This window comes from Oncorhynchus mykiss, chromosome 18 (assembly GCF_057628025.1).
Source record: "Oncorhynchus mykiss isolate SJ-2025 chromosome 18, ASM5762802v1, whole genome shotgun sequence".
NCBI lineage: Eukaryota > Metazoa > Chordata > Actinopteri > Salmoniformes > Salmonidae > Oncorhynchus > Oncorhynchus mykiss.
Genome location: NC_143039.1, coordinates 19,086,171 through 19,099,806, shown reverse-complemented (window position 1 = coordinate 19,099,806; position 13,636 = coordinate 19,086,171). Strand labels below are relative to the sequence as shown.

General features: G+C 42.0%; 1 protein-coding gene across 12 annotated transcripts in view; it reads left to right on the top strand.

Annotated features, from left to right (window-relative positions):
• LOC110528752 (arf-GAP with GTPase, ANK repeat and PH domain-containing protein 1) overlaps window positions 1–13,636 on the top strand; it is a 286,828-nt gene that overhangs the window by 214,394 nt on the left and 58,798 nt on the right. For all 12 annotated transcript variants that reach the window (XM_090207611.1, XM_090207610.1, XM_090207608.1 and 9 more), the window contains 3 exons: window positions 536–690; window positions 9,416–9,506; window positions 10,525–10,747. In XM_090207611.1, coding sequence (XP_090063737.1) covers window positions 536–690; window positions 9,416–9,506; window positions 10,525–10,747 — 469 coding nt within the window. The remainder of the gene's footprint in view (window positions 1–535; window positions 691–9,415; window positions 9,507–10,524; window positions 10,748–13,636) is intronic.

Genomic DNA, 13,636 nt, shown 5'->3' with positions numbered 1-13,636 from the left:
TTGCCCTGGCCACATCTGCAGTCCTCATGCCTCCTTGCAGCATGCCGAAGACATGTTCATGCAGATGAGCAGGGACCCTAGGCATCTTTCTTTTGGTGTTTTTCAGAGTCAGTAGAAAGGCCTCTTTAGTGTCCTAAGTTTTCTTAACAGTGACCTTAATTGCCTACCGTCTGTAAGCTGTTAGTGTCTTAACGAACGTTCCACAGGTGCATGTTCATTAATTGTTTATGGTCCATTGAACAATAATGGGAAACAGTGTTTAAACCCTTTACAATGAAGATCAGTGAAGTTATTTGGATTTTTCCAAATTATCTTTGAAAGACAGGGTCCTGAGTTTGTGTGTGTGTGTGGCAGTGCATTAGGTGTGTGTGTGTGTGTGTGTGTGTGTGTGTGTGTGTGTGTGTGTGTGTGTGTGTGTGTGTGTGTGTAGCAGTGCATTAGGGGTGTATGTAGCAGTGCAATAGATGTGTGTATGCCACCAACCCTAAAAGTGACCCTCTCTTTCTCTCCCTCCCTATATCCCTCTGTCCTCCAGAACAAGAGGAGAACTTTGAGTTGACCATTGTGTCTTTGACGGGCCAGACGTGGCACTTTGAGGCCACCTCGTACGAGGAGAGAGACGCCTGGGTCCAGGCCATCGAGAGCCAAATCCTAGCCAGCCTGCAGTCCTGTGAGAGCAGCAAGGCCAAGGTACCGTACTACAATATTACAATACTGTTACACTACTATTACACTACGGTTACAATACTGTACTATTACACTACGGTTACAATACTGTACTATTACACTACTATACTATTACACTACTATACTATTACGCTACTATACTATTACACTACGGTTACAATACTGTACTATTACACTACTATACTATTACACTACGGTTACAATACTGTACTATTACACTACTATACTATTACACTACTATACTATTACACTACTATACTATTACACTACGGTTACAATACTGTACTATTACACTACTATACTATTACACTACGGTTACAATACTGTACTATTACACTGCTATACTATTACACTACGGTTACAATACTGTACTATTACACTGCTATACTATTACACTACGGTTACAATACTGTACTATTATACTACTATACTATTACACTACGGTTACAATACTGTACTATTACACTACGGTTACAATACTGTACTATTACACTGCTATACTATTACACTACGGTTACAATACTGTACTATTATACTACTATACTATTACACTACGGTTACAATACTGTACTATTACACTACTATACTATTACACTACGGTTACAATACTGTACTATTACACTACTATACTATTACACTACGGTTACAATACTGTACTATTACACTACTATACTATTATACTACGGTTACAATACTGTACTATTACACTACGGTTACAATACTGTACTATTACACTACGGGTACAATACTGTACTATTACACTACGGTTACAATACTATACTATTGCACTACGGTTACAATACTGTACTATTACACTACGGTTACAATACTAGACTATTACACTACGGTTACAATACTATACTATTACACTACGGTTACAATACTGTACTATTACACTACTATACTATTACACTACGGTTACAATACTGTACTATTACACTACGGTTACAATACTATACTATTACACTACGGTTACAATACTATACTATTACACTACGGTTACAATACTACAATATTACACTACGGTTACAATACTACAATATTACACTACGGTTACAATACTACAATAGTACACTATGGTTACAATACTGTACTATTACACTACGGTTACAATACTATACTATTACACTACGGTTACAATACTAGACTATTACACTACGGTTACAATACTATACTATTACACTACGGTTACAATACTATACTATTACACTACGGTTACAATACTGTACTATTACACTACTATACTATTACACTACGGTTACAATACTGTACTATTACACTACTATACTATTACACTACGGTTACAATACTACAATATTACACTACGGTTACAATACTAGACTATTACACTACAGTTACAATACTAGACTATTACACTACGGTTACAATACTAGACTATTACACTACGGTTACAATACTACAATATTACACTACGGTTACAATACTACAATATTACACTACGGTTACAATACTACAATAGTACACTATGGTTACAATACTGTACTATTACACTACGGTTACAATACTGTACTATTACACTACGGTTACAATACTAGACTATTACACTACGCTTACAATACTATACTATTACACTACGGTTACAATACTGTACTATTACACTACTATACTATTACACTACGGTTACAATACTACAATATTACACTACGGTTACAATACTGTACTATTACACTACGGTTACAATACTACAATATTACACTACGGTTACAATACTACAATATTACACTACGGTTACAATACTACAATAGTACACTACGGTTACAATACTAGACTATTACACTACGGTTACAATACTGTATTACACTACGGTTACAATACTGTACTATTACACTACTATACTATTACACTACGGTTACAATACTGTACTATTACACTACGGTTACAATACTGTACTATTACACTACTATACTATTACACTACGGTTACAATACTACAATATTACACTACGGTTACAATACTGTACTATTACAATACTATACTATTACACTACGTTACAATACTGTACTATTACACTACTATACTATTACACTACGGTTACAATACTGTACTATTACACTACTATACTATTACACTACGGTTACAATACTGTACTATTACACTACGGTTACAATACTGTACTATTACACTACTATACTATTACACTACTGTTACAATACTGTACTATTACACTACGGTTACAATACTGTACTATTACACTACTATACTATTACACTACTGTTACAATACTGTACTATTACACTACTGTTACAATACTATACTATTACACTACGGTTACAATACTATACTAGTACACTACGGTTGCAATACTACAATATTACACTACGGTTACAATACTATACTGTTACACTACGGCTACAATACTGTACTATTACACTACTGTTACAATACTGTACTATTACATTACGGTTGCAATACTACAATATTACACTACGGTTACACTACTATACTAGTACAGTACTATTACAATACTGTTAGATTACTGATACACTACTATACCACTATACCACACTGTTACACTACTATACCACACTGTTACACTACTATACCACACTGTTACACTACTATACCACACTGTTACACTACTATACCACACTGTTACACTACTATACCACACTGTTACACTACTATACCACACTGTTACACTGCTATACCACTATACCACACTGTACAGTACTATACCACACTGTTACACGGCTATACCACACTGTTACACTGCTATACCACTATACCACACTGTACACTACTATACCACACGTTACACTACTATACTTCCCTTTTACACTACTATACCACACTGTTACACTACTATACCACCCTGTTACACTGCTATACCACACTGTTACACTACTATACCACGCTGTTACACTACTATACCACACTGTTACCGTACTATTCCACTATACCACCCTGTTATACTACTATACCACCCTGTTACACTACTATACCACCCTGTTACACTACTATACCACACTGTTACCGTACTATTCCACTACACCACTGCTGTTACACTACTATACCACGCTGTTACACTACTATACCACCTTGTTACACTACTATACCACCCTGTTACACCACTATACCACACTGTTACCGTACTATTCCACTATACCACACCGGTACACTACTATACCACTATACTACACTGTTACACTGCTATACCACACTGGTACACTACTATACCACACAGTTACACTACTATACCACACCGGTACACTACTATACCACTATACTACACTGTTACACTGCTATACCACACTGGTACACTACTATACCACACAGTTACACTACTATACCACACCATTACGCTACTATACCACACTGTTACACTACTATACCACACTGTTACACTACTATACCACACTGTTACACTGCTATACCACACTGTTACACTACTATACCACACTGTTACACTGCTATACCACACTGTTACACTACTATACCACACTGTTACACTGCTATACCACACTGTTACACTGCTATACCACACTGTTACACTACTATACCACACTGTTACACTGCTATACCACACTGTTACACTGCTATACCACACTGTTACACTGCTATACCACGCTGTTACACTACTATACCACACTGTTACACTGCTATACCACGCTGTTACACTACTATACCACACTGTTACACTACTATACCACTATACCACACTGTTACACTACTATACCACACTGTTACACTACTATACCACACTGTTACACTGCTATACCACGCTGTTACACTACTATACCACACTGTTACACTACTATACCACACCGTTACACTACTATACCACACTGTTACACTACTATACCACACTGTTACACTACTATACCACACTGTTACACTACTATACCACACCGTTACACTACTATACCACACTGTTACACTACTATACCACACTGTTACACTACTATACCACACTGTTACACTACTATACCACACTGTTACACTACTATACCACACTGTTACACTACTATACCACACTGTTACACTACTATACCACACTGTTACACTACTATACCTCGCTGTTACACTACTATACCACACTGTTACACTACTATACCACACTGTTACACTACTATACCACACTGTTACACTACTATACCACACTGTTACACTACTATACCACACTGTTACACTGCTATACCACGCTGTTACACTACTATACCACACTGTTACACTACTATACCACACTGTTACACTACTATACCACACCGTTACACTACTATACCACACTGTTACACTACTATACCACACTGTTACACTACTATACCACACTGTTACACTACTATACCACACTGTTACACTACTATACCACACTGTTACACTACTATACCACACTGTTACACTACTATACCACACTGTTACACTACTATACCACACTGTTACACTACTATACCACACTGTTACACTACTATACCACACTGTTACACTACTATACCACACTGTTACACTACTATACCACACTGTTACACTACTATACCATACTGTTACACTACTATACCACACTGTTACACTACTATACCACACTTTTACACTACTATACCACAACGTTACACTACTATACCACTATACCACCCTGTTACACTGCTATACCACACTGTTACACTGCTATACCACACTGTTACACTACTATACCACACTGTTACACTACTATACCACACGTTACACTACTACATCACTATACCACACTGTTACACTACTATACCATACTGTTACACTACTATACCACACTGTTACACTACTATACCACACTTTTACACTACTATACCACAACGTTACACTACTATACCACTATACCACCCTGTTACACTGCTATACCACACTGTTACACTGCTATACCACACTGTTACACTACTATACCACACTGTTACACTACTATACCACACTGTTACACTACTATACCACACTGTTACACTACTATACCACACCGTTACACTACTATACCACACCGTTACACTACTATACCACACCGTTACACTACTATACCACACTGTTACACTGCTATATCACTATACCACACTGTTCCACTACTATACCACACTGTTACACTACTATACCACACGTTACACTACTATATCACTATACCACACTGTTACACTACTATACCACACCGTTACACTACTATACCACACTGTTACACTACTATACCACACCGTTACACTACTATACCACACCGTTACACTACTATACCACACTGTTACACTACTGTACCACACAGTTACACTACTATACCACACTGTTACACTACTATACCACTATACCACACTGTTACACTACTATACCACACTGTTACACTACTATACCACACGTTACACTACTACATCACTATACCACACTGTTACACTACTATACCACATTGTTACACTACTATACCACACTGTTACACTACTATACCACACTGTTACACTACTGTACCACACAGTTACACTACTATACCACACTGTTACACTACTATACCACTATACCACACTGTTACACTACTGTACCACACTGTTACACTACTGTACCACACTGTTACACTGCTATACCACACTGTTACACTGCTATACCACACTGTTACACTACTGTACCACACAGTTACACTACTATACCACACTGTTACACTACTATACCACTATACCACACTGTTACACTACTATACCACACTGTTACACTACTATACCACACTGTTACACTGCTATACCACACTGTTACACTGCTATACCACACTGTTACACTACTATACCACACTGTTACACTACTATACCACACTGTTACACTACTATACCACACTGTTACACTACTATACCACACTGTTACACTGCTATACCACACTGTTACACTGCTATACCACACTGTTACACTACTATACCACACTGTTACACTACTATACCACACTGTTACACTACTATACCACACTGTTACACTACTATACCACACTGTTACACTACTATACCACACTGTTACACTACTATACCACACTGTTACACTACTATACCACACTGTTACACTACTATACCACAATGTTACACTACTATACCACAATGTTACACTACTATACCACTATACCACACCGTTACACTACTATACCACAATGTTACACTACTATACCACTATACCACACCGTTACACTACTATACCACAATGTTACACTACTATACCACTATACCACACCGTTACACTACTATACCACTATACTTGTGTTTTGGGAATATGTTGTGAAACTGTTAGATATTACGTGTTAGATCTTACTGCACTGTTGGAGCTAGAAGCACAAGCATTTCTCTACACTCACAATAACATCTGCTAAACACGTGTATGTGACCAATAAAATGTGATTTGACTATACATCCATGCAACTCAGTAGATACTTAATAGGAACAGTTGGGAGTAGTGTTGTATACACACTCTCCTATATACCTATTCACACACACACTCTCCTATAGGCCTATTCACACACACACACGCACACACACTCCTATATACCTATTCACACACACACTCTCCTATATACCTATTCTCACACACACTCTCCTATAGGCCTATTCACACACACACTCTCCTATAGGCCTATTCACACACACACTCTCCTATAGGCCTATTCACACACACACACGCACACACACTCCTATATACCTATTCACACACACACTCTCCTATATACCTATTCTCACACACACACTCTCCTATATACCTGTTTTCACACACACACTCTCCTATATACCTATTCACACACACACACTCCTATATACCTATTCTCACACACACACTCTCCTATATACCTATTCTCACACACACACTCTCCTAAATACCTATTCACACACACACTCTCCTATATACCTATTCACACACACTCTCATATAGGCCTATTCACACACACACACACACACTCTCCTATGGGCCTATTCACACACACACACACACACACACACTCTCCTGTCGACGTATTCTCACACACACACACACACACACACACACACACACACACACACACACACACTCTCTCTCTCCTATAGGCCTATTCACACACACACACACACTCTCCTATGGGCCTATTCTCACACACACACACACACACACACACTCTCCTGTCGACCTATTCTCACACACACACACACACACACACTCTCTCTCTCCTATAGGCCTATTCACACACACACACGCACCCTCCTATATGCCTATTCACACACACACCCTCCTATAGGCCTATTCACACACACACACACTCTCCTATAGACCTATTCACACACACACTCTCCTATGGACCTATTCTCACACACACACACTCTCCTATAGACCTATTCACACACACACTCTCCTATAGACCTATTCACACACACACTCTCCTATAGACCTATTCACACACACACACACACACACACACACACTCTCCTATAGACCTATTCACACACACACTCTCCTATAGACCTATTCACACACACACTCTCCTATAGACCTATTCACACACACACACACACACACACTCTCCTATAGACCTATTCACACACACACACTCTCCTATAGGCCTATTCTTACACACAGTCTCCTATAGACCTATTCACACACACACACACACACACACACACACACACACACACTCTCCTATAGGCCTATTCACACACACACTCTCCTATAGGCCTATTCACACACACACACACACTCTCCTATAGGCCTATTCACATACACACACTCTCCTATAGGCCTATTCACACACACACACTCTCCTATAGACCTATCCACACACACACTCTCCTATAGGCCTATTCACACACACACACTCTCCTATTGGCCTATTCACACACACACTCTCCTATAGACCTATTCACACACACACACTCTCCTATAGACCTATTCTCACACACACACTCTCCTATGGGCCTATTCACACATGCACACATACACACACTCTCCTATTGGCCTATTCACACACACTCTCTCCAAAAGGCCCATTCACACACACACACTCTCCTATAGGCCTATTCACACACACACTCTCCTATAGGCCTATTCACACACACTCCTATAGACCTATTCTCACACACACACACACACTCTCCTATAGGCCTATTCTCACACACACACACACACACACTCCTATAGACCTATTCTCACACACACACACACACTCTCCTATAGGCCTATTCTCACACACACACACACACTCCTATAGACCTATTCTCACACACACACACACACTCTCCTATAGGCCTATTCTCACACACACACACACACTCCTATAGACCTATTCTCACACACACACACACACTCTCCTATAGGCCTATTCACACACACACACACACACTCCTATAGACCTATTCTCACACACACACACACACTCTCCTATAGGCCTATTCACACACACACTTGCTCAACCCCCAAACACGTTCAAATAATTACAAATGGCAATTACTGTAAGTGTAATATAGGCGTAGCGGTGCCATTTCCCTCCCACAGCGTAGTGGACCAGGCCAGCCTCATCTGAGCCAGCCAGCCCTCTGCTCTGTTGACGCCCCAGGCCTCGGAGGAACATTTGCACTGTAGAATACCTTCTGTTGTCTCCACTTCTGTTTGTTGTGTTATTTGTTCTCACACACACACACATTCTCTTGCTTATGTTTGGTGGAAACCAATCTAAATGAGTTGTGTGATGAACCTGGTGTGTGTGTCTAGGTTAGTGACTGTGTCTGCTGTTATAGCCATCCATAACAATGGCGGTTGGATTGTTTTCCTACAGTCACGTCTGACCAGCCAGTCTGAGGCCATGGCCTTACAGAATGTGAGGAGCCTAAGAGGGAACTCTCGCTGTGTGGACTGTGAGGCCCAGAGTGAGTTACAACTATCTATTTTACCTCTGATAGCTAACAACAGTGTACCTCCCGTCTGATCCTTCAGTAATACCTGTTCTGCCTGATCCTTCAGTAATACCTGTTCTGTCTCCTTCACCTCCCGTCTGATCCTTCAGTAATACCTGTTCTATCTCCTTCACCTCCCGTCTGATCCTTCAGTAATACCTGTTCTGTCTCCTTCACCTCCCGTCTGATCCTTCAGTAATACCTGTTCTGCCTGATCCTTCAGTAATACCTGTTCTGTCTCCTTCACCTCCCGTCTGATCCTTCAGTAATACCTGTTCTATCTCCTTCACCTCCCGTCTGATCCTTCAGTAATACCTGTTCTATCTCCTTCACCTCCCGTCTGATCCTTCAGTAATACCTGTTCTGTCTCCTTCACCTCCCGTCTGATCCTTCAGTAATACCTGTTCTGTCTCCTTCACCTCCCGTCTGATCCTTCAGTAATACCTGTTCTGTCTCTTTCACCTCCCGTCTGATCCTTCAGTAATACCTGTTCTATCTCCTTCACCTCCCGTCTGATCCTTCAGTAATACCTGTTCTATCTCCTTCACCTCCCGTCTGATCCTTCAGTAATACCTGTTCTGTCTCCTTCACCTCCCGTCTGATCCTTCAGTAATACCTGTTCTGTCTCCTTCACCTCCCGTCTGATCCTTCAGTAATACCTGTTCTGTCTCCTTCACCTCCCGTCTGATCCTTCAGTAATACCTGTTCTGTCTCCTTCACCTCCCGTCTGATCCTTCAGTAATACCTGTTCTGTCTCCTTCACCTCCCGTCTGATCCTTCAGTAATACCTGTTCTGTCTCCTTCACCTCCCGTCTGATCCTTCAGTAATATGGTATTGATTGATTGATTGATTTTATTATCCAGTTAAAATAAACAATAATACGTTTTATGATTGTATCCATTTTTCTATGACCTTTTGAATCATTTTGCAAATATGTCTTATGGATTCAAATGAAGTATCTAAAATGTGTGTCTTTTCTCTGTTTCCCAGACCCCGACTGGGCCAGTCTCAACCTGGGAGCATTGATCTGTATCGAGTGTTCAGGGATCCACAGGAACCTGGGGACCCACCTATCTCGTGTTCGGTCCCTGGACCTGGATGAGTGGCCCCTGGAGCTCCTCAAGGTCATGACCTCTATAGGCAACGAGCTGGCCAATGACGTGTGGGAGGGCAACGCACAGGGACGCCTCAAACCAGCACCCGACGCCACCAGGTAGGGGGAGCACTCCAGTCTCTTTGTCTCTGTCTGTTTCCTCTCCTCTCTGCTCACTCGCTCTCTGCTCTTTCTCTCTGCTCTTTCTCTCTGCTCTCTGTCTCTGCTCTCTCTCTCTGCTCGCTCGCTCTCTCTGCTCGCTCTCTGCTCTCTCTCTCTCTGCTCGCTCTCTCTCTGCTCGCTCTCTGCTCTCTCTCTCTCTGCTCTCTCTCTCTCTGCTCGCTCTCTCTGCTCACTCTCTCTGCTCGCTCTCTCTCTCTCTGCTCGCTCGCTCTCTCTCTCTCTGCTCGCTCTCTCTCTCTCTCTCTGCTCGCTCTCTCTCTCTCTCTCTGCTCGCTCTCTCTCTGCTCGCTCTCTCTCTCTCTGCTCGCTCTCTCTCTCTCTGCTCGCTCGCTCTCTCTCTACTCGCTCTCTCTCTCTGCTCGCTTGCTCTCTCTCTACTCGCTCTCTCTCTCTGCTCACTCTCTCTCTACTCTCGCTCTCTCTCTCTGCTCACTCTAGTAGGGATGGGAACTGGGGACAGTAGTAGTGATGGAAACTGGGGACAGTAGTAGGGATGGAAACTGGGGACAGTAGAAGTGATGGAAACTGGGGACAGTAGTAGTGATGGAAACTGGGGACAGCAGTAGTGACAGTGACAGGGACATTGTAATGATATTGGCAGCAGAGGTGGACAGTAGGTAAGAGTTATCCATTAGAGAGAGGGGGAAGTGAGTACGGAGTAATCAGTGACGTTTAACATGGTAATAGTGTTAATATCTGTGGCTTGTACTCTCACTGGCCCCAGCCCCTCTGCACTAACGTCTGCTGGGCGGTGTAATTATCAGCACACACACACACACACACACACACACAATTATTGTCAGCCAAGCCCATGCTCCACCACCAGCCATCATAACAAATTAGAGCTGACTGCTGGCTGCATAAATATCGACTTCCCATTTTCCTCCTGTTCTCATTACTCTCCACAAGCACCTTTTAATTACTGGCCCCTACACCAAACATCTCTGGCTATGGATCCACCAGTTTCCCTTTTACACACACCATGCATGCACCACACACACACACAGATGCATGCACGCACCACACACACACAGATGCATGCACCACACACACACACAGATGCATGCACGCACCACACACACACAGATGCATGCACCACACACACACACAGATGCATGCACGCACCACACACACACAGATGCATGCACGCACCACACACACACACGCTCATCTCCCCTTCCGTCAGTCGGCTAATGCATTTATTGTTATTCATGTACCTATTTATTTGTGTATTTGGGAGGCATGTATCCCCGCCGGGTGGAGCGACCAGGGGAACAGATTACAGAAGGGGTCAATATTATCTCAATTAACCCGGGACGCTCGGCTCGGCTTGGCAGAGCTCGCCAGACATTTGTCTCCCGTCGTCGCTGCCTATCGATAGGATAGTACTTCTTCGGCCATTCCTTAAGTGGCTGTTCAGTGTTCACTACGTCCCTCTACTGTACACTACTGCAGCTCACATGCAGCATGGTGCTCCTGCAGCCTCATGCTCCTCGTGTCCCATGGTCTGTGACGTGATGTGTACAGACCTGTCTCTGGGATGTTTATGAGATAAGTCACATTGCATGACCTGAGTCGATCATGTACTTGATATGTGTGTACTAATACTTGATGTATGCTGAATTAAACTGGTTATCCCTCAGATCTTCACTACGTGAACCACGACACAAAGACAGACATCTGAGTGTCTTGGATTGAAGTATCTACTGTTGGATTGTATGCATTTCATTTAGCTAGGTATAGAAGGTCAGTAGCTACTAGCTAGGTATAGAAGGTCAGTAGCTACTAGCTAGGTATAGAACGTCAGTAGCTACTAGCTAGGTATAGTAGGCCAGTAGCTACTAGCTAGGTATAGAAGGCCAGTAGCTACTAGCTAGGTATAGAAGGCCAGTAGCTACTAGCTAGGTATAGAAGGTCAGTAGCTACTAGCTAGGTATAGAAGGCCAGTAGCTACTAGCTAGGTATAGAAGGCCAGTAGCTACTAGCTAGGTATAGAAGGTCAGTAGCTACTAGCTAGGTATAGAAGGTCAGTAGCTACTAGCTAGGTATAGAAGGTCAGTAGCTACTAGCTAGGTATAGAAGGCCAGTAGCTACTAGCTAGGTATAGAAGGTCAGTAGCTACTAGCTAGGTATAGAAGGTCAGTAGCTACTAGCTAGGTATAGAAGGTCAGTAGCTACTAGCTAGGTATAGAAGGTCAGTAGCTACTAGCTAGGTATAGAAGGTCAGTAGCTACTAGCTAGGTATAGAAGGCCAGTAGCTACTAGCTAGGTATAGTAGGCCAGTAGCTACTAGCTAGGTATAGAAGGTCAGTAGCTACTAGCTAGGTATAGAAGGCCAGTAGCTACTAGCTAGGTATAGAAGGCCAGTAGCTACTAGCTAGGTATAGAAGGTCAGTAGCTACTAGCTAGGTATAGAAGGCCAGTAGCTACTAGCTAGGTATAGAAGGTCAGTAGCTACTAGCTAGGTATAGAAGGCCAGTAGCTACTAGCTAGGTATAGAAGGCCAGTAGCTACTAGCTAGGTATAGAAGGTCAGTAGCTACTAGCTAGGTATAGAAGGTCAGTAGCTACTAGCTAGGTATAGAAGGTCAGTAGCTACTAGCTAGGTATAGAACGTCAGTAGCTACTAGCTAGGTATAGTAGGCCAGTAGCTACTAGCTAGGTATAGAAGGCCAGTAGCTACTAGCTAGGTATAGAAGGCCAGTAGCTACTAGCTAGGTATAGAAGGTCAGTAGCTACTAGCTAGGTATAGAAGGCCAGTAGCTACTAGCTAGGTATAGAAGGCCAGTAGCTACTAGCTAGGTATAGAAGGTCAGTAGCTACTAGC